The sequence below is a fragment of the Myxine glutinosa genome, chromosome 2, assembly GCF_964187855.1.
Source record: "Myxine glutinosa chromosome 2, kmMyxGlut1.1, whole genome shotgun sequence".
NCBI lineage: Eukaryota > Metazoa > Chordata > Myxini > Myxiniformes > Myxinidae > Myxine > Myxine glutinosa.
Window position 1 is genome coordinate 142427733 of NC_136262.1, and position 24361 is coordinate 142452093.

General features: G+C 36.5%; 1 protein-coding gene across 4 annotated transcripts in view; it reads right to left on the minus strand.

The window, feature by feature from the left end:
- Positions 1-403: 403 nt before the first annotated feature.
- Positions 404-24361, minus strand: part of LOC137413531 (uncharacterized) — a 132371-nt gene continuing 108413 nt past the window's right edge. For all 4 annotated transcript variants that reach the window (XM_078771759.1, XM_078771758.1, XM_078771760.1 and 1 more), the window contains 2 exons: positions 2316-2466; positions 404-2226 (listed from right to left, as the gene is read on the minus strand). In XM_078771759.1, the coding sequence (XP_078627885.1) occupies positions 2083-2226; positions 2316-2466 (295 nt within the window). In that variant the 3' untranslated portion in view covers positions 404-2082. The remainder of the gene's footprint in view (positions 2227-2315; positions 2467-24361) is intronic.

Genomic DNA, 24361 nt, shown 5'->3' on the forward strand with positions numbered 1-24361 from the left:
AATTTGATTTGTCATGATGATAGAAAATTTTGGCCAAGCACTGCTAAACAAAAGCTTTTTGAAAATGCCAAAAAGGCGATTTGTGTTCTTCTGTTCAAATATATAATTAAATTATTGAAATAATAAAGATTTTAAATGTCGTAGAAAAGAAATTCTGGAAGTTTACCGCCATTTATGCAGCATCTTTTACACCACCTTGTATAACATGTTACATTTGGTCTTCATGCCCTTTACAACATCCTTAACAACAGCAGGTTTTCTGTTTGGATTTTCGAATTTGTACGTCGATAATAATCTGATGTTTGCAGACGGACAGACAGACAAAGTGAACCAATTGCTTAATCCCGCTTTTCGCTTCATGTGAGTGGGGTAAATATCCTCAGACCAGGTTAATAGACAAAACTATCACTGAGAGATCCTTTAATATTACAAACAGGCAACCAAAGACATGACTGGTTATAAATGAATGAGCTACTTGAAGTTGTGAAAACAAATGAAGGATTCAAGGTAGAATGTCACCAAAAGCAGTTAACATCATGAATGCTGTCCCAAAGAGGGACGAAGCTGCCAACGCATGGATCATCACATCCCATCACTGACTAATCCATTCTCTTTAAGAATTTGCAAGTGAAAGTTTTCTTAAGACTCTCCTCAATTTGGTGCAAAATTGGCCTGAATACAGTTGTCTGTACATTATGCCAGTAGAAAATGAGCATTTTAGCGAGGGCATGTTTATCATGGTGCCTCCCCCGAGATTGTCAGTTCTTTTTTTCCTGTGTGATAAAAACGGCGACAGAGCTTCAGAAATGGAATAGGTTCATTTGCAGAAACAGTGGTCGTCACTTGCTATTCATTTAGCTTTTTAAAATTTTTAAACAATCACTCCACAACGACAGAACTCGTTTGAGGCAGTGTGGCCAAGCTCCACAGCTGTCCAAAACGGATATGTACAGTACTCAGATGTGCTCTGACATTGCAAATAATACAATGCAGTCTTAATATGTGCAATGTATCCAGGTCATGTGACATGCAAACCGCAGAGCAAGTGGGCCATGTGGAGTGTAAACCACATAGCGAGTGGAGCTTAAACTGAAGAGCAATCTTAACAAAAATATACATCACTCGAGATATATAATAAACCACACATGAAGATATGAACACAGGGCTGGACAGCCATGTTTACTAACACACACACACAAACACAACGTGACAAACCATCAGCTCAATTAAATGTCAATTCATGTGATGGCTTCACGTGATTCGCTGGTAAGATGCCACAGCAAGAGTTAAATAGAAAAAAAGGGAATGGGAGAAGTCAAAATTTTAAAGAACATTGTATAAAAGGGAACAACTCAAACAGAACTTAGGCAGAAAGGGAGGCAAGCGGAATGCACCATGTCTTTTTGCCTCACCTTTGTGCAAATGGGCACATACTAATTGCACCATCTCATCAATAGCCGATCACCTGTCAGCACACTCGTACAGACCTTCGTCCCTCATTTTCATGTCGTTTCCAGATGTCATTTCAAATCCGGCTGCGGAAGGCCAGGTCCCTGTGTCATAGGATGTGCACCGCTTGATTAACTCTCAAGCTGTGAACATTCCATTTGTAAAGTAGAGTTGTCTTGATGGTTGGTTGCAAGTTTTTGCTTCCTCCGTTGGCATTTCTGCAGCACCATTTATGAACCGATCGCTCATCACTTTTATGTCAACAAATCAACTTGAAAAGAAAACGGTCGAGGGGAAGAGGATGTGAGCAAGCTCTCTGTGCGTTTCAATGAGTGTTTCTTTGCACTGCAATCCCCTTCAGTTCCCCGCCCAAACACTGGCCTTGCTAACACCCATATGTACACCATAGCCACACATTGCTCATATCCTCAATCCAACATTTGTTATGAATGTCAGACGAATGCAAAAAATAATAATATATTAACCAGTGGATGTGCAACTTGTCTTGATGGTACAAAAAACCATAAATATTAACAAAAAGAACAGTTTCTTTATGCGTCCTTGTCTTGATCTCAGCCAAACAAATGCTTGGTTGAGAGAAATCGATTGCCATTGTCTCGGTCCAAACTCGAATCAGGTTCCTTGCTTGTTTCCTTGCTGTTCTTGTTGTAGGCGCATCATCAGCTGCCGTATTTCTTCTCTTTTTTGTCGTCCAACGGTGGATGAAAGAAACCAGGACTCAAGTTGCATGGGAAGCTGAAAACTGCAGATTGGATGCTAGGGGATGAAAGATGGGCAAAAAAATTAAGCAGGCAATAAAACTGTGCATGTTCATAATAAAGGATGAGAGGTAAATGGAACAAAACCTGAAAGAATGCTTCTGCATAATGCAGAAGGAAGACACCACAGTCACTGAAGTTATTTTGCTGAGGAACTCGAGGGGAAAAGCCAGGCATAGTCTGTTGGGAATAGCCCCTTTCACCATTATGTCTTGCTCTCCATTCCTCTTCCAAGTACCTGAAACAATAAGTAATACAAAGTGTTCACAAAAAAGCAGTCATATATCCTCTCATCAACATCCTTCCCCCCTTTAGAAATACAAGAAGGAATTTCTCAAGAAAAAGAGAAAAAACAAGACGTTACGCAGAGCAAAATACACCACCTCAGCCCCCCCCCCCCCCCCCAAAAGGTTGCCATTGATCCATTTGATCATCCATTTGATCAAGATTAAAATATCTTGATCAAAGCTTGGGTCAATAAGATGAAAAGTGCTGATTTTTCAGTTGAAAATTGATGATTTTAGAGGTTTGACCTGGATTTGACCTTTTGACCTTAAAAATAGTTGGTTTCCCAATTCAGTGACAATATGCAAATGCTGTTAAATTTTCAAGTCAATCGGATGAAGAATGGCAATTTTAGAAATTTGACCTCTGGGTGACCTTTGACCTTTGATCTCAAAATCAATAGGCTTCTCAATTGTGACGACCTCTAAAACTTGGTGAAGTTTCCTGACGATCGGTTCAGAATTGTGACCTGTAGGTGAGTAACAGACAGAATAACAAGAAGATGTCATGCAGAGCATGATACTTGGCAAAATCCACCCCTCCCAGTAGATGAGAAATGTTGCTTCTGGGACACCCCAAATCCCCATTCACTTACATGTTAATTTTCCTCTCTCCTCATTGCCCCTAAACACCTCTATTTCTCGCACCCTGTTCTTTACGAACCTTCTAACCTTTTGACATGCTATCCTTATTCATTAGACCACTCAAACAATGGTCCTTCTGTGTGAACCCCTGTTCTTTATGAACCTTTTGTCTATAGCACCTATCCTTAATGTTGTTCATTAGACCACTCAAACAATGGTCCTTCTAGACTTGTGGACCTGTGATCCTTCTCCCCCTATGAACCTATAATCCTTCTCCCCCTATGAACCTATAATCCTTCTCACCTTATGAACCTATGATTTTTCTTCCTTTATGAATCTATAATCCTTCTCACCTTATGAACCTATGATTTTTCTTCCTTTATTAATCTATGATCCTTCTAGCCTTATGAACCTATGATTCTACTTCTACTATTAAGTAGAATAACTTCTACTACTACTTCTACTCTTTTTTACCCAACTCACCAGTATTTAAATTAATTCTCTTATTTGTTTTGTGAACTTTTTTACCAGTTGCCTTTTCAATAAGTCTTATTTGATATTTTTCACATTCATTAAGGATGCCATACTTAAACCTCGAACTTTTTTTTAATTAATGAAAGAAATGACATGTTGCTTAACTTTACAAGAAATGATGCGTTGGGAATTTCTCATTGTTCTCTTTCCTGCTTTGGACACACACGTCTTGAGATTCCTCGAAATGCTGTCAGCCAGTTCTCTTCCCTGAATACATTTTACATTATAAAAAGCCGTATTCAGTTCAATTTTAAACATTGTGAATCGACGAAGATGAACGACAACTTGTCTTATTCCAGTGATGAAGAATACTCACCAGGGTAAGTTTCATTCAGAATTAAACTGTTAATGAGAGCTTTGTATGTGATTAATTATATAAATAATTTTTTTTTTTTTTACTTTATTACAGTTATTCAAATATTGTGAATATCCTGGCTGAATATCAAGTTATTCCTCAAGAGGTGTACAACGAATTGAACACGGGTTGGAACAACCTGCCTCACAGATTGAATGAATTAGATGTTTCACCGTTCTTAGAAGATAACCACCATTGGAGTTTGTCTCAGGTAATTAATTATTCATTTCTCTGATTGGCACCATTAAACGGAAGCTGTCATTTATTTATTCATTGTCAATACAATGTATCTTTTAGGAGAAATTATTAACGTTTTTTCTTTCTTTTTTGAAACAGAATATAACACCTTCATCAACAGATGACCACAACCACAACCACGGCTTTGAGTGGGATGATTTTGATTTTCCAAAGAGTGGTTATTTCCCGTCAACATGTGGTACCCTACATTTTCAACTCGATCACTTGAACACAAAGCTCAATTTTTTAGAGGTATGTATCCCCATATCCTCATGTATGTGTGTATGTGTGTGTATGTGTATGTGTGTATGTGTGTGTGTGTGTGTATGTGTGTGTGTGTGTGTGTGTGTGTGTGTGTAATATTTTCTCTCCCCTCTTGTCCTCTTGTCTTCAGGAAGAGATTCAAAAACTCAACACATCTGCTGTCTTTGACTTGTTCTGGGAAGAAGATGATGAAATTGAATGGGAAGAAACTGAATTTATACCTCAAGAAAAATGTTTTAATAATATAAAGATTTTAATGTTTTCAATATTTATATATATTTGTTTTGTTTACAATTATTTAATTTTTAATTACAAAAAGAGAATAAAGGAAAAAGGACGGGAAAGTGCGTGCCCCACCCTCGATCCCCCCCCATCCCACCCCTCCCCTTGTGTGTGTGGGGAAGGTGGGGGTGGGATGAGGGGGGGATCAAGGGTGGGGGACGCACAGGGGGTGGGGGATGATGGGCGGGGTCTGTGTGGGTGTGGTCTGTGTGGGCGTGACTTATGATTTTTATTTATTTAATTTTTTTTTTATTACCACTAATTAAATTAGCTAATCTGGGTGGGGTGAATAGAAATGTTGTTTAATGAATTATTAGCTTTGTTTTTTGTAATTCTTGTGAATAAAATGCCCCTAATATTTCTTCCCCATTCATATCATATAATTTGTAAGTCCAAGGGACTGTATCCATTATATCAACAATTTTAAATAATTCATTAGTCCACCTCTTTGTATAACCTTTTTCAAAATGGCTTTTCCATTTGTATATTCTTACAATATCACCAACTTTGAACTTGGGTTTTCTCAAATTAATCTGCTTTTCATATTCTAATTTTGTAAATGTTTCTGATGGTTTTGATTTTGTTGATGAATGAACTGTATTATTGTAATTATCGACAATATTCTGGATTAAATACACCCATTGTTGAGGACCGAGTTGTGTGAATTTTTTATATAATTTCTCTTTTAAAGTACGATTAAAATGCTCAATAACAACTGCTTTTCCTTCATTAAAGGTGCTGTATAATTTAATACCCTCCCCCTTTAGAAATTTCATAAATATTTTGTTATAGAACTCTGTTCCCTCGTCAGTCCATAACTTCTTTGGTTTTCTGTGACTTTTATTAAATATTTGTTGGAAGGCTAACATTAAAGTATCACCCTTTTTATTTTTTAAAGGAACAACCCAAGCAAATCTACTCCTCAAATCAATAACGGTTAAAGCATACCTGTATCCCTTATCATTATTTAGTTCGATTAAATCAGCAGACCATATGTGGTCAGTGTCTTTGGAATAAACCTTCCTTCTTTTAAACTTGGTGATTATAGGTTTGTGTAATTCTTTAGCCAAAAGCTCCTCAGTCTTGATGACATCATTAGAGCCTAATAGTTTTTTGAGGAATAACCAAGACCAAGTTTCAATTTAGCACTTATCATTTTTTTTACAATAAACCTATCAACTTTCTCTCTCAACGTAGGATTTCGTATCAAAGACAAATTATACAACATTTCTCTGTCTGCTTCATGTTTTTCATCCAATGTAGTGGTATTTCCATAAGCAATATCATGTTTCATACACACTTCATCAACCCTATTTATAGGTTTAGACCAAGGTTTAGGATTGTCAGCCTCATCTAATCTTTTATCCAAGTTTGTTCCTGGACCACAGAAAGAATACCCTGGAAGGTGTAATTCCCCTGGAATTCCAGTTGTTGTAAATTTACTTCCTGACAGAAACTTTTGTATGTCTCCTCCACTTTTAGGAGAGATGAATTGGCACTTTTTAGAGCCACACACTTGACATATTCCTTTTTGATAAACTCTATTATTTTTAGCTTTAACATAAGAGATATTTTTAGATTTAGTTTTCTTTTTACATTTGAGACAATAACTCATATTTATTTATCAGAAAAATTCCGACAGAGTATCAAAACCTTTTTGGTTTTCAACATATACATTTCAATCTTTATTTTTAAAACATAAAGAATCCTTAGGAATGCCTTCACTCTCTCCTCCATTTATTTACAAATAAAAACTAACTAAAGTCAATAACACCAACATCATCAACTATATGACCTTTGTCTTCTTCATGTAAATCTCCTCGCTGAACTCATCTCAACCATTTTTTAAATCATTATCTTAGTAAGAGTCGTTAATTCTTTATTTTCCTCTTCGGTGCGTTGAGATTTATTTATTTGCTGTAATACACTCAATCTTTTACGAATCTCACTGATTTCCATCTTTTTATATTTTTCCTCCCTCTCTCTTTCCTCCCTCTCCTCCTTCTCTCTTTTCTCCCTTTCCTCCCTATCTTCCTTCTCTCTTTTCTCCCTTTTCTCCCTCTCCTTTTTCTCCCTTTCCTCCTTCTCCCTTTCCTCCTTCTCCTTTTTCTCCCTTTCCTCCTTCTCCTTTTTCTCCCTTTCCTCCTTCTCCTTTTTCTCCCTTTCCTCCTTCTCCTTTTTCTCCCTTTCCTCCTTCTCCCTTTCCTCCTCCTTTTTCTCTCTTTCCTCCTTCTCTTCTTCAACTCCTTCCTCATCCCTTGCTATCCTTGAGTTTGAACTCCAAAGAATATTATACATATACTCATCTGGATTTTGAGATATTCTTGTATCAATAATTATTTTTCTCATAATAGGATACCAATAAGATTTGTTGATGATTTCTAAAAGAGTTTTATATTTCATAACTTTGAGAAGTTCATTTTTATTTAATATTTTAAACAAGTCTCTATTTGTGAGTTTAGCAATATCAGTATAAGGCCAGTTTTTAATGACAAAATTTCCATGTATATGCTGCAAATCATAAAGTATGTAATACCGAGCACCCTTTTCTTGTAGGTATCCCTGAATACAAAAATTATAATTCTCTTGTAGTCTTTTTCCTGCCATTTATGTATCAGAAATATATGTGAGATTAATATTATGACAGGTAATACCACCCCATCTTCCCACTACCAAATCGGTTTGTATTCCTCGGCTTTCTATCCTTATCTCATTACCTTCCTTCTTTGTCATGCTAACCATCGCTATACTATCATATATTTTTCTTTTCTTAAAATCATGTATTTGTTGTTTACTAATTGTACTTCCACATAAATCCTTATCCTCACCAAGCGGATTATATTCTTCTTTACGAGACCGATTCAAATCATGTAGGTCTTCTAAGTTTATTGAAAAATACCAATTATACCCTAAATCAGGCATATCATACCCCCATTTATTAATTCACATATTAACTATATGTCCTTCTTTATAAAATTCAATTGTAAGCAGGTAGTTAAATTCAATGAGGAAAGGTGTATGGTCAGTATAACCAGGTGTTGTGGTTGTAAATTTTACTTGGTTAACAAAACGTGCTGTTTTCTTTAAAAATATATATTGTGATAAAATCACTGAATCTAATTAAGTCATTCGCATCTGTAGGGTTTGGATAATTGATTAATTTATAAGTATTCTTCATATTAATATTTTTACTTATACTATATTTTTGTCGTTCAGCCTGTGCCTTTGTATAATAATTTGATAAATCAATATCCTGAGAGGATTCTCCAAAGATAGAGCCATCTTTTCCAACATGTCATTTATATTAGATTAAAAATGACATCATAAAAATTTTCATTATTGTTGAGTTGAAATAATACATATAAACATAATTGACCACAACATTTCAAATTAATTTCTTGAACTAGAAATGTTTGATAAACACCATTCTGTAAGAATTGTATTACTTCAAAAGGTGGTGGCATACCATAACTATCAAAATAATATTTATCCTGACTATTATGAATACAAACCCAATGAGAACCATTCTGTGTGTCCAAATTCATAATAATATTCTTTGTATTCTTATTTATATGTTTTAATTCATCTCTCATACAGATTACCACGTTATCCATTTTTAGTTTTTTACAATACTTAGCAAGTTCTATATTTGACGTTGTATTCTTTCCAAATTGTTTAAACCATTTATCCATTTATTTATGAGAAAGATACAATCCATTACCCCGTTTAGTTAGTTTAACACCCGCTTGAGCGATAGAGGAAAGCATATCTCCAACCAACAATCTAGCTTTATCAGGTAGACTTTCAAGTTTTTGAGCAAAATCTACAATTACACCACTTCCACTAATTTGTTTCTCCAACTCCTTGTTATGTCTTTCCAATTCTTTTTGAGCTTTTAGTTGTGCCTTCCTTTCGTTAGCAGTTTTTACCGCTGCTGAAATACCACCAGTCAATGCTCCCACCGCACTTAAACCAGCAAATAAAGGAATTAGAAACGGGAGAAATCCTCCTCTTGACTCGTCTATTGAATATTTCTTTAACATAGGTTTTGTCATTTTAATTTTAAGTGAACCAGTATCATTTAGTGTTTTTACTTGCGTGTGTGTGAGTAAAACATCAATTCTTACAGCTCCTTTTCTTTGAATTGTATTAACATTAATAATACAAGGCTTTTGATTTTGAATACAAGATGTTAATTTATTAAGATTGATTTGATTAACATATACCCCTACCATTTATTTATGAGAAAAAACCTATGTGATATTAATCATAACACCATTATCTGTATTAATCTGTAATTCTGTTTCTTCCAAAAGCAAACAATATGTATAAACCTCTTCACTCTCCCCTCTTTCAATGTATAGAGAAGTGTCCACTCTATTAGACTTTATAGTTTCTTTTTGAGAACTCAGGTCAATTGTGTAGATTGTATAAAGTTTTTGAAACGCAACCATATCCAAAATAGGGTTATTATTACCATTACTTTCACACACCTTTTGGTAAGACTTGTAGGCTTCCACATAATCATTTTTTTCCCAATCAATTTCCAATCTATCTCGCGGATAAAATGTTCCATCAAGAGAAACCCGAAGTTGTTTCACCTTAGCATTATCACACAGCGCATTATTCTTATTAGTACCGTCCTCTCCATCTGGTTTTTTTTAAATGAGCCAGAGGTATCGTGGCTTTCCTTGAAGAACACCTAAATTCCAAGTGTAGGTAGTGTGTTCCAGTTTAACGTGTTGATATCCTCTTTTAAGGTATGATACATTTAGCGGGGTCTTTGAGTTAAGTCTTTTATTTAACATCTCTTCCGTTTTAAGATTAGGAGTATATTCACTGATATACCAACACAAATCATTAATAACAAATTTATTATTGTCGCCAAAAGCATTTTCAGCCCCAAAAAGCAACCTATTTACACTATCATTCCTTTGTAGTTGAAATCTAATTTTAAGCCCACACAAAACTTTATCATAATCACAAAATCCAAATATACCTTTAAGAGGTACTGCTACGGTAAAACTATTCTCTGCTTTTGTTTCATCATTATACATTGACTTCCTTTGACTATAACCAGGGTCAGCATTTGTTCCCGTTGACATATCAGGAATAAAACCTTCAACATCTCCCTTACCCATTCTATCACTAAACGAATATAGTGTAAATTTCATCATTTCAGATGTAGCAGAGACATAATCAACCGCTTCAACCTCTTGTGTTCCAATATACAGGCGAACACTATCAAACATTTTCCAGAAGAAATCATTTACGAGTGTAGCATTAGTGTTATTCACAGCCTTAGTGAATTTAAATTTACACAGCAAGAAACTATCAGCGAGATTCAAGTAAGTTTGTTGATTATTTATTTCAAAACTTTTTGTTCCATTTGAATTCCAGTCTGTTCCTGTTATAGCATTTACCTTAAAATAGTCTTCCTTTTTCGTGGAGTTTGAAATGATAATTGTATCATCCAAATCATAGATACGATCAATCGCTTCCATACTTGTATTTATATAGCATTAAAATCGTTGAAACCCTGACCCAAGTATTTTCATGATTTTTTGTCGTTCTTGTGAAGATAGTTGAGTTTTACCTTTTTTAATTTCTTTGATTGCTTGTAATTTATGAGACTCCTTTTGAGCACCTTTTATACTCTTTATAGCTCCCGCAACTGAGCCCACGGCAGAAGCAGTTGAACCAATTAGGTCTTTATGTTTAAGGATGGTTGAACCAATACCCATTAGAGTATCAATTATCCCATCTCCTTTATTTCTAAATTGATGTCCCACACCCCGTTGTCTCTTTGGTTTATAGTATCCTCTACCAAGAAACATACCTTCACCCTTATAGTATGGTGAAAGGAACATCCCATCCCCTGTAATTATTTTATATTTTCCCAACTCGTGTTTTCTCACAATAACCATTATTTATTTATCCAAAAAAACTTCACGAAGGTGAATTCTGATGGATATAATTTCTTCATTAAAGGAGATCATACGATTATCTTGATCGGTTATCCTAAAATTTACTCTGTATATGGTTTTTCCTGACAGGTAAATAGACAAGATTTTTTGGTTCCATATTGAATTTATAACCAATCGGGGTTGAGTATGCACTGAATGAAAATATTGTATTTGTTCTTATTCCATCGTTATAAGCACCATCAATCAAATCACAATGAATTAATACTGAATTTATACCAGAGGATATTTGAATGACATTATCACTGTAAGACGTCCCGTTAGTTTCAATCTTTTTTGAAGAGAAACCCAATAGCTCTCTGAACGAATTTTCAATCGTGAAATCAACTTTATAATTATTTTTAAGTTTAATCGTTGATTTTGAAGTGTGTTTTTGAATATCTATTACCATATTTTTTGGTTCATCACCTTTTTCTTTCATAAGGCGAGAGACTTCTGAAGATATTTGAGAAATCTCGTAAGCTCCGGGTGAAACGGTTATAGTTTTATATCCACTTCCTGGATTATAACTAAACTTGTTGTTTTTCTCTGTGATATTAAAAAGGGTATTGTAAGTCTCCATTGACAACAAAGAAGCCTCATATTCTTTTGTGGGGTCAAGTTGTAGTGGGTAAGGGAATGAAGCTGTGTAATCACTCATTGTAAAATTAAAACTAAGAATTGTGCTTCTCATCTTATTTAATATCTAATAAAATATCTTTGTATTGACATTTATTAATTATTTTCATATTCATCAACTGATCTAAAATGGCTGAGGATTCATTAAAACAATTGTTGTTTCCAGCCTTCTTACTACCTAACAACAATAATAGCCGATTAACTAATTGTGATGGGTCATTTGGAAGAAAACTAACACCTGAACCAAGCTTACTTAAAGCATCAATAATACGTTTCTCCTTCTCATTCTTCTTCCTTTTACCAGCAACAGAAACTCCATAATCAAGTGCATTTAGCAACTCAATATACTCTCTATCTTCCTCTCTTTCCATATCAAGTGGTTCATCAAAATATTTTGAACCGCTGAATCCAGAGTTTGTTAGAAGAAACATTAATCTTGGAGTTAATTCAACATTTGGTTGAGCAGAACTTAAGAACACCAATTTATCATTAAATATCAATAACTTTTCTTTCACAAGATAGAACTGTGCTGGTTCTTCTGTTGGAATGAGACCAGCTCTGGTTTTTGAATCCGCTGAATATTCATTGTTTTGTAGAGCTTCCACAACATAATTAGGGGGTTGATTTACCTCCTCCAGTTTCCGAAATAATCCTTCATCATCATATTCTAATTCTTCAAGTTCTTGCTCTGTCATTTGACTAAAATCTTTGAGCATTTGAAGTTTTTTCGGAGTAAATTCTACCGTGGGAACTGTAGGTGAAATCGTTTGTTGAGTTTTTAAAAGTGGTTTAAAAATTTTCTCTTGTTTTCTTTCAAAGGCTTCTTCACCAGTTAGTTTCTGTCTCCATTTCTTCTTTATCTCTTCCTGTTGCTTTACAACTTTTGAAACCAACTCTTGATGTTCTTTAAACTTTCTCGCTCTTTCTTTGACATTCATTTTCTGTATTTATTTATTGAAAAATATCAGTTAGTATCTCATCTTGTTTCACAACAATATATTTATATTTTCCAATCGTGTGTTTCATATAATTTTCAAATTCTTTTTTACTACATAACGTAGAGCAATTATCTCTCCAAAAATTATTTACATCTACTGAATTTAATTTAAATAAAATAAAAGTATTAGCATTGTTTCTTATTGAGCGCCAAGGGAGTTGAAAATATGACTGACTAAGATAAATACAATTACAAGAAGAATGTCTCCCTCTTGTATAGTAGCTATCCATTACTGTTTGGTTTCTCTCATTAACACAATCATCAAAGATGACGAGGTTCTTTTTTGATTTGTCTAAATCTTGAGGTGAAGGTATATCATCCGTATTATCACTGAGAATACAAGTTATGGGTTTTGGTTTCGATTTTGATTTCTGTGTATCACAAAATAATTGTATTATATCTTCAATATTATAATCATTTAGTTTGTTTTGAAGTTTAAATAAACCGATAATGTCTTCCTTTTTAAGACCCGCATTAAAACCCTGTGAGAGTAGTTGATACTCGGGTTGAAAACTTGACTTTGTAAAAATTATTAAATTATCATAATCTAAAAAATTAGGACCAAGGAGCATCTTTAAAAGTAAACAGGTTTTTCCACATCCGCTTGAACCAACTATTAGACATCTCAATGAATTTGGAATGTTTTTATGGTTGTTAAATTTTATCTTATTTTCCCAAACGGGTAAAAAATCATTCATTTCTATATTTGGAAAACAAGTCATCTAACTTTTTTTGAGCTATTTTAGAAACTCTATATTTTATCCTGTGTTCGGGTTTAATTTCAAAATAATTCATTATTTTATTTATATAGTATCTTGTATTAACATTTCCATTAAAATTATTTTGAATAATAAATATCATTAAACCCTTATGCATTTCCTCAATACAAATAGTCTCTTCCCTTGAAAGAAATGGTGTATTATCATCACAATACTTAACATTCATCTCTCTTATTAATCTTGTAAAGTAATTCATTTTTGGTTCAAATTTAAAAGAGTTATATATTTTTTATTTTTTTTATTATCATTAATTAAAATTAAATCACAGAAAATACATTGTTTATATGAACCCTCATTATTAAGCCCTATTCTATCACAAGCCAGACAATTCTCTAATTTATCATATGGAGAGTCTGGAAATTCTAAATATCCTTCAGAACTTATCATATTTATATGGTAAATTTTTACTTAAACTAAACGCAAGTTTATTCATTAATAAATACAATGTTTCAAAGCACAAAAGACAAATTTCAATCAATCTCTACTTCGGTGGAAGATATAGAAAAATATGTCAAAGATGTTAAATTGAACAAAGATAAATATGGAAATTTTTGGGTAAAACCAGTTATGGAAAATAACACGAGCCCCTCTATTTCATTTAAAGGAAGAGCTCTAACTATACCTGGAAAGACATCCATTAAAGTAAATCTAACAAAAGTTTCTCCTCTACTCCTGGCAATTTATTCAAAGCTTGAAAAAGTGATCGATCGCGATATTTGAAAAAGAATGATAAGACCATCAACAATACTCGTGGAGAAATTTGTATTTACTTTAATAATCCAAAGAGTGTAGATCTAAGTAAAATTAATGATGTTAATATTTCTGGTGAAATGTCATTTCGTTCTATGATAGTTAGAGATTATTTAAAGATAACTTTTGATATTAAAAATGTAGAGATTGAATCTGTTAATGAAAGAAAGTATATAGATATTGATGGGAATATTTTTCCTGCTAACTAAATATGAGTCTTTACAGCAGTGAAGATTTTACTATTTTATTGAACTCGGACGATAGTGATGATAGTATTTCATTGAACTCGGACGATGGTGATGATAGTATTTCATTGAACTCAGATGATAGTTATGATGCTAATAGTTTGTGCTCAAATGATAGTTATGAGAGTAGCTTTATTGATGACTCTGAGTATGATTCTGAGTATTCATGTGATAGTTATGACTCAGATGATTCTGAGTGAAAAAGTGTTTTAGTTTAAGTATAGTTTCATATATAAAAAGCCTGTAAAAAGGTACTTTCTTCTATAAGTGTTTTACTTTAAGCACAGTTTCATCTTTAAAAAAGCCTCTAAAAAGGTGTTTTACTTTAAGTATAATTTTGCTGTATAAATATGATCAAAGCAACGTATCGCGACGTTTGTGAACAAGAATATAAACAATACAAAACACACCTTAAAACTAACAAACACACATTTAATTTACTTCACCTACTAGCTCCTATTCAGAAGGAAACAAAACACTGTTCTGTCTGTCATAAAAATATCCTCAGGAAAGGCTTCGAAAAACATCTTAAAACAAATCTACATTTATCAAATTTTATCACAACTAAAAACTCTGATGGCGCATTCAAAGGACATATTAATATAAGAGTCTTTAACTTCAAACCTCCTGAACCAGAGTCTATAGTTGATGCTGTAGAAATAGTTAAACCTGCTGTTCAAACGTTGATTGAAAAAACACTAAAAGAAATGAAACCACTTAAATTTTATATGGGAGTAAAATTAGAAATGACAAAGGACGAAGGAGTTATAGATACACCATACATGAGAACTGAGCCACACTTTATATCTTCATATCAAGATTTTAAAACATCAGGAGTCTATGATGAACTTATTAAACAAGAGCAAGATGTGGATAATTCAATCGTAGGAAGTGGATTCAATATAGGAAAAATTATTTACATAGACATTCATATTCTTAAATCAGATCCTCTAAAAGCTTCTTCTTACATTGATTTACCCAGTGTTATCAAAAATAGAAAAGCAGTTATCAATATCAAAAATAAAGACAATAAATGTTTTCTCTGGTCTATTCTAGCACACTTACATCGTCCACATTTTCATGATGAAAGAGTATCTCATTATAAAAAATATGAGAATACATTAAATACGAAAGATCTAAAGTTTCCAATGGCTTTAAATGATATTCCTAAATTTGAAAAGATGAATAATTTATCAGTTAATGTTTATGGTCTAACAGAAACAAACAACATTCAGGTTTTAAAGCTTTCTGACAATTGTAAACAAACTCATATTAATCTTCTATATTTTAATTCAGAGGAAAATTCACATTATACATACATCAAAGATATTGCTAAATTAATAAAACCACAAGTATGTAAAAGAACAAATAAAATATATATTTGTTTGCGTTGTCTTAACTTCTTCCATACACAAGAAAGATTAGATAAACATTCAAATTATTGTGGTGAACATAAATCAACGGTAATCAATATGCCTAAAGAAGGCTCAAAGATCACATTCAAAGATGAAAAGAAAAGTTCAAACATCCATTTGTTATATATGCTGATTTTGAAAGTATTCTAGAAAAAATAGATACTGCTTCTCCAGATCCAAAAGAATCATACACAAATAAATATCAAAAACATACTCCTTGCGGTTTTTGTTATTATATCAAATCATCCGTTGGTGATAAATATAACAAGTTAGAGGAGTATAGAGGCTCAAATACCCCAGAGGAGTTTGTGAAACGACTAGAAAAAGACTGTGTCCGATTAACCAAGATAATGAGAGAAACCAATAAACCAATGTCCTTGACGAGTGAACAGAAAAGGGAATTTAGAAAAAACAATGTTTGTCATATTTGTGAGGAAAAAATTGGTGAAGGTCTAAAGGTTAGAGATCATCGTCATCTCACTGGTAAATATAGAGGTCCGGCTCATCAAAGTTGTAATATTAATTATAAACTCCCCTCTTTCATTCCTGTCTTTCTTCATAACAACGCTCATTATGATACGCATCTATTTATTAATGAACTTTCAAAGACATCTGGACACATTTCAGCAATTCCTAACACGGATCAGTAATACATTTCATTCACAAAAACAATTCACACATCTCCTATTACTCATATCAGATTTCTTGATACATTAAAATTCATGGCAAGTCCATTGGCTAACTTGGTTCAAAATCTAAAAGAGTTTCCATGTCTTTCAGAGTATTTTTCAGATAAAGATTTACGAACACAAAAGGGAATTTACCCCGATGACTATATGGACTCATTTGAGAGATTCAATGAAACACAACTTCCTTCAAAAGAAAATTTCTATAACAAATTAAACAACAGTCATATATCTGATAAAGATTATGTACACGCACAAAATGTTTGGGAAAAATATAACATCAAGAATCTTGGCGAGTATCACGATTTGTATCTCAAAACTGATGTGCTTTTATTGGCCGATGTATTTGAAGCCTTTAGATCTGTTTGTCGCACTGGATATGGATTGGATCCTGCTCACTACTACACAGCACCTGGATTGGCTTGGAGCGCGATGTTGAAAATGACAAAACAAGCGTTGGATTTGATAACCGATGTCGATATGCTTTTGATGATTGAAAAGGCAAAAAGAGGTGGAATTTCACAAGTCTGCTCAAGTAGGTACGCAAAAGCAAATAACAAATATCTTCCAAATTATGATTCAACGAAAAAGAGTTCTTACTTGATGTACTATGACGCGAACAACCTGTATGGCTGGGCAATGTCTCAGGCTCTTCCTTATGGAAAACTTAGATGGGTAAAGGAAAAAGACTACAAAAAGGTTTTACAAGATGTATGTATCTCTACACAAAAAGAATTGGATGATTCAAAGGTTGGTTATTATTTTGAGGTCGATTTAAAATATCCTGAAGAACTTCATATCAAACATAAAGATCTTCCATTTGCTTGTGAGAAAGAAAGTCCAAAGAAAGAATGGTTCAGTGATTACCAACGATCGTTTGATATAGGTGAATCAACAGAAAAATTACTTACTACATTATATAACAAGAAAAATTATGTTCTACACCAAAGAAATTTGCGTCAATATTTATCAAAAGGTCTAAGAGTAGAGAAGATCCACAGGGTTCTAAAGTTCAATCAAAGTCATTGGCTAAAGGAGTACATTGATTTGAATACACAAAGAAGAACAGAGTCAAAAACAGATTTTGAGAAAGACTTTTATAAATTGATGAATAATGCGGTCTTTGGTAAGACCATGGAGAACGTGAGGAAAAGACAAAATATCAGAGTAATAATAATAATAATAATTCATTTATTTTGTATAGCGCTTTTCATGAAGTAGCAACATCCTGGGAACAAGCATCAAAATTAATTAATAGACCGAGTTTTACTCGAGCTGAGGTCTATACTGAGAACTTTTGTGCGATCCATTTGATTAAAGAGAGTATTGAAATGGACAAACCTATTTATATTGGAACATCAATTCTTGATTTATCAAAGTCATTAATGTATGATTACTTTTATAATAACTTGAGGAAGAAATATCAAATTGATGTTAATCTACTTTATATGGATACAGATAGTTTTATTTTGAAAATTAATACTGATGATGTTTATTCAGACATGAAAGAGGACATTAATATCTATGATACAAGTAATTACAGTCCAGAGAGTGAGTTGTTCTCTTCTAAAAATAAAAAGGTGATTGGAAAGTTCAAGGATGAATTAGGAGGATATGTTATGAATGAATTTGTGGGATTGAGGTCAAAGGCTTATGCTTATAAATACATTGTGAATAACGTTGAAAAGACTGATAAGAAGTTAAAAGGTGTAAAGAAAAATGTTATTAAAGAAACAATAAACTTTAAGGATTATTATAACTGTTTAACAACAAAGAAAGAAGAGTTTAGAAAGATTAATGGAATAAGAAGTTATGAACATCAATTATATACAGAAGAGATAACTAAGAAAGCATTAGGAGCTTTTGATGATAAGAAGTTTATTTTAGAAAATGGAATTGATAGTCTCCCTTATGGTTATATAAGTATATAAGTGACAAGTTGAAAAGGGGGTTATGGATTTTAACGGGCTACCACCGCCTTTTGTTACTATTATATAAATGATAGAACCAAGTATCAACCAGACTAAAGAGTGGAGGTGTAATCAACCTTGGTATATAAATGGAAAACATAATGAATGTGAAAAATATCAAATAAGACTTATTGAAAAGGCAACTGGTAAAAAAGTTCACAAAACAAATAAGAGAATTAATTTAAATACCGGTGAGTTGGGTAAAAAAGATGGAAATATTTTTGAGTGGACAGAAAACTTTGATGGTTGTCAGGAAAATATATACTTTAATTTAAAAATGGTGTGTGGCACAGGAGGCGCTCAGACAAGAACATTGAGGGAGGTTTATCATTTTATCTCAGCTCAGTTAAAATATCTTGATAAAGAACCAAACTCAAATATATACTTTATTAATGTATTAGATGGTGATGGAAGTTGTAGGAGAATTAAATTATTTCCCACACATAAACAAATATTTGTAGGGTCGTTGTTTGAGTGGGTCAAAGATGATTCACCAGATGATATTAAGAGCAAAAGGTTAAAAGGTCCATAAGGTCAGAAGGATCACAGGTCCACAAGTCGAGAAGGACCATTGTTTGAGTGGTCAAATGAACAACATTAAGGATAGGTGCTATAGACAAAAGGTTCATAAAGAACAGGGGTTCACACAGAAGGACCATTGTTTGAGTGGTCTAATGAATAAGGATAGCATGTCAAAAGGTTAGAAGGTTCGTAAAGAACAGGGTGCGAGAAATAGAGGTGTTTCGGGGCAATGAGAGAGGAAAATTAACATGTAAGTGAATGGGAATTTGGGGTGTCCCAGAAGCAACATTTCTCATCTACTACTCCCTCCCAAAAAGGTTGCCATGGATACACCAAATTGTCTATTTCATTAACATTAAAATTGACGATCTTAATCAAAGCTCGGGTCAATTGGATTAAAATGAATGATTTTTCAGATGAAAATTGATATTAGAAGTTTGACCTCGAGTTGACCTTTGACCATTTCACCTAAAAAAAGTTGTTTTTTTGTCCTGCAAAAAAACTGTTCAAAAACAGAAGTTGGCTCGCACCAAGTTGACTGCGCAGGGTAAGTATTCTATGAATACCATCTCGTTAATTACATAATGTTCAAATGTATCTTTTAACCTTTTAGACTGCTGAGACCCCTTCAACCTTTGAAGACCATTTAAAGTCCCTCAAGACCAATACAACCCCCAAGATAATCAAAATCCCAACATACCCTTAAGACCCAAGAGACACAGATGACACAAAAGACCCAGAGGTCCTAAAATACCCCAAGGACCCAGATGACGCAAAAGTCCCCGAGGACTCAAAATAACCCGAAGACCCAAACTACCCAGAAGACTGAGGACCCAAAACTCCCCAATGACCTAAAATACCCAGATAAGGACCTGGGTTTGATTTCTGGCCTGGGCATGTCATTTTCCCCACACATATAAATTTCATTATTTAATCCTGTTAATTAATCGAATTGCTTCACGACGCCCCCAGTGGTGTTTACAATAGAGGACATGGATTTGTCCCCCCATTGGAGGAAGACCCTCTCGTGTTCAGGCCAATGGTGCTCCTATGGTTGGCAGCGAGTGCCCCAGAAGCACTGACGGAAAAAGAATGGCAACCATATGTGGGAAAATTGCATGCTCAGTCAGTTGCGCAGATAGCTCAGATGGAAGAGCACTGGGACGGTGTTCCAGAGAACCTGGGTTCAATTCCTGGTCTGGGCATGTAATTTCCCCACATATATCAATTTAATTAGTTAATCCTGTTCATTTATGTAAAAAAAAAACAAAAAAAACACATTATATATATATATATATATATATATATATATATATATATATATATACATATATATATATATATATATATATATATATATATATATATATATATATATATATATATATATATATATATATATATATATATATGTCGGGGTTTGTGTACACCATAGGTAGTACAAGGAGTTTGCAAGTTTAGTTGCGTTTTATATTCATTTAATGTTTGCTTTTAAATAAATGGAATTGAACCTTCTTTCCTCACAGCCACATATATTTTGCTGTTCAAATGGGACAAGGGTGGCCGTTTCCGGGCAAAGGAGCAATAGTTATGGGGTTTGGCAGTGAAAACTAGCCCGGGAGGGTTAGGATATAGTGTGTAGGGACCTAGAGATTGACAATAGGTAACGTTAAGGTTAGGTAGCAACATTGAACCGGTAGTGGGGACATAGAGAGGATAGTTGGATGATAATGACGAGGGAGCGCAATAATGTAAGGGGCGACGGGGAAGCACGAGTTTTAGCAGGGCACCAGGTAGATTAGATGATGCCATGTGAGTGTTGGAGGCGTATTCAGAAGTGTATTGTGAAAAGTGTATGAGTGAGTGTTGATATCAAGCAAATGAGGAATTGCGGAGCAATGCTCGGGAGAGATGTGTGTGTGTGACCGTGGGAGAATTTGGATGCCTGAGGCAATGGTGTTTGATAATCGAAAGTGTATTGAGCGTGGAAGTGTATGGAGCAGCGAGTGAGGAACAATTGAGATTGCACAGGTGTGCAACTGAACAGGTGTAGGAGCAGTGTATGAGTGAGTGATGGTGATGTGTGCTGTGTTGACCAAATGGTCCAGGGAGGAAGGAGGGTGCAGGTGGCACCAGGTGAGATTGCACAGGGGTGCAACTGCAGGTGAATGGAGAATGGTTGTGTGGAATACATGGAGTGTGGAATACATGGAGTATGGAATGGATGGTCGTGGAGTGAGTATGGTGGAAACTGTGGAGTGGAGTGGATGGTGCGAATGTGTGAATGGGGGAAGGATGGACCCCATCACAAATACCCGGGGAGGGTAGTTTAAGAGTTAGGTAGAGGGTATAGGTAAATTGTGGTTGGATATTGGCATCTGTGGTGCGTGTGGAAGAATGGAGTTTGGATGGGTGCATTAGTGTTGTGGAAATGGCTGGGCGTGTAGCCTGTTAGTATGTGTAGTTGATTGGGCACTCCACCACTGTGAGGATGTCAGCCAGGTGAGGCCGCAGGTGGGCTCTGGGAGCCGGTAGAGTTGTTGTGGATGGGGCCCGAGGATCCGGAGGACGGACCCGGGTAGCCCAGTGCCAGAGGGCACCGAGGGGTGACAGAGCCAGGAGGGGCCTTCCCCAGTTAGATAGGTTAGGGTGAGGAGCTAGGTAAGCTCGGGTGGCAACTACAGTGGTGGAGGTGTGCAGGTGGGTAGACCTGCTGGGAGAGCTACACGACTCAGCCCGGAAATTGTGCAAGGGCACCGGGAGATGAATCGGGGGAGTGAGACCCCAAATTGATAAGCACCACAGTTTGGTCAATGGGAATTTGGTTCTTAAAACCGCATAGAGTAAGTTGGCCAATGGTTTGGCAGGGAAAGACCCCGGGTAGTGTAAAGTGTATTAAAGTCATTTAGAAGGTAGTTAGGATGGAGATCTCCTCGCACCATCTGCATCCACTCACCTGGGATGACGTACCTCCACACCATGCCATGGTTGTTTTTATTATTTTACTGTGCAAATGTTTGGAATGTGAGACGCATCATGACGTGGGTGTGACATTGTGCTTTGTTGTTCCATCTCTTCTTCCTTAAGAGGATTGATGATGAATTGGGTGATGGCAAATTTTGGATTCGTGGGAGTGAAGACGAATTTGGTGTCGGGGAAATATGGGGAAGACGAGACATTAGTGACGAATTTGTAATGTGTAGATTTTGTACATATGGGGTAAGGGCAAGGGTAGTGTAGGTCACATGTGGGGGGGGGGGGGGGCGTACGGTAGGGACGAGCTTTTCTCCGCTCCGTCTCCATACGCACCTCGCCTTGCATTGCCTTTATTGATGTGTACCCTTGTGACCTTACCCCTCGCTCACCTGTCTTCCCCCCCCCCTCCCCATACGCACCTCGCCTTGCATTGCCTTTATTGATGTGTACCCTTGTGACCTTACCCCTCGCTCACCTGTCTTCCCCCCCCCCCTCCCCCCCCCCTTGTCTCCCACACGAGGACTGTGCGCCACTGGGCGCCGAGGGGAGCGTGCGGGAGTCCGCCATTGTGCGCCCGAAACTCTCGCAACCACAGCTGTCTGCATCGATGCACCATCTTATGGACCACATGGCTGTGGCTGAGCACCACTGATGGACCCCATGGGTTGGGGCATGGCCCCTCTGCTGGACCCGGCCATGAAGGCCCGAGATCTTGCTGGCGGACCTTGGTCACAGGGCACCTATGCCATACAGGTGAACCACACGTAGTCGGCCCTGTGGGCCATAAATAAATAAAAACGGACACGTTTTGTGCAAGCTTTATGTCCAAATAGGCCGCCAGCAAAGAAGACAACAACTGGAAAAACGACACTAGCCAGCAGAGGGAGCCGAAGAGCAAGAGACCACCACCAGGGTTTGTTTGGTTATTTTTATTATTGAACTGTGGTGACTGGGCACCGATTGGTGCTTGATGGTGTTTTTGGTGCGTTTTTGGGTGCTTCATGGTGCGTCGATGCAGAGCAGACTGCCTCCCCCCCAAAAGAACAATCACAGGTCCTGGGTTGCCATTGTAAATAAAAATAGCGTCGTTGTAAATAATGCGCCCCCACCGTAAGTGTTTTAGTTTGAAGACAATTCTGCAATTCGGTTAGCTGTGGGCGTAAATCTGTTAGGCAGGGTGCAATGGAGCAGCGGGACATATTTATTTGTGTTTTAAAACTGTCACACTCAGGGTCAGGTTAAATGTAGAGGGAACTACACCTACGTGCCACACTAAAAGTAAAGGTAATAGGCCCGGGACGTGCCTAAGAGGAGGAGGGTGCAGTGTTGTGGATATGAGAATTGTGTTTTTTTTATTGTGTAGTACATTGTAAAATATCATCCTCCTTCCTCCAGTTGTGTATAAAGGTCAAAAGGGCGTCCCTTAATTAGGTCATATACAATCATGTTAGCCAATCATAGATTTCCTGCTTGCTGGTAGTTATTTTATTATTCTGTGTATTAGGTTATGGCTTTGTCTTCCATTAATAAATACTCCATTGCACCGAATTCAAACATATAGATCCCCTTTCATTTTCATTCCCAAAGCCTCTTTGCCAACTGCATTCGCCGCCATTGCCCATGTGCTCCAACTCGGAGAAGAAGGGCGTGGCCCGCACACCATCATCAAGAGGTGGAGCCAAGAAGCCCCTACGACCAACCAAGAATGAGTGGGTATGGCTCAAGAGGGCGGGGTTATAAAACCCGTTGCATCAGCCCCCACCGCGAGTTGCGCCAGAGACGGCGGATGAGTCGAGACGAGCCCTCGGAGAAAGAAGGGAGACGCGTCCTGAGGTGAGCCAGAGAAGCAGCTTTGGCTCCACCAGCAGTTTTGGCTCCACCAGCAGTTTTGGCTCCACCAGCAGCTTTGGCTCCACAAGCAGCGTTGACTCCACCAGGCAGCGTGGGCTCCACCAGGCAGCTTCGGTGCGCGGCGCCCTTTGTTGGATGCGAAGCCTCGCGCGGGGCGCGCTTTGTTGGATGCGAAGCCTCGCGCGGGGCGATCTTTGTTGGATGCGAAGCCTCGCGCGGATCGATGCTGCGTCGCCCCGCTTCGGAGCGTCGCGCACGATTCGGGCCTGGCCCCGCCCGGTCGAGTCCGGGCCTTGTCGGGCGAGGCGACCGGTCCGGTTCAAGGGCGAGTAGGAGGAAGCGGGAGGAAGGGTGCCGGATTACCCCGCGGGAGCCAGATTGCGGTGGCATCGGTGGCCGTCGAGGTCCAGCCCGACGTCCCGTGCGGAATCAAGCTCCAGCCAGCTCTGTGCCTTCCTCCCCTTCTCTGCCGTCCCAAACCATCCAGTCCTTCCATTCCTGCCTGCAAATTCCGCATTCGTGAGAGTCCGTCTTTGTTTGTTCTGTCCTGGGTATTAATTAAGACTGCATAGGTAAGCTAAGTTTCACTGTGTCCTTCTGGTCCGTCCCTCTTTCTGCATTATTTTATTATCTTTCCTTCCTTGGTATTTTGGCCCTGCAAATAGTAATAATAAATAAGTCGTATTTCCAACCTTTTGCCTTCGTCTTCCTCTTCTTCACTTCCTTGTCGTCTGTCTTTTCCAAATTGAATACCTGTGGCACGATTTGGCCAACGTTCAGAATCGGGTCTAGTCTTTGT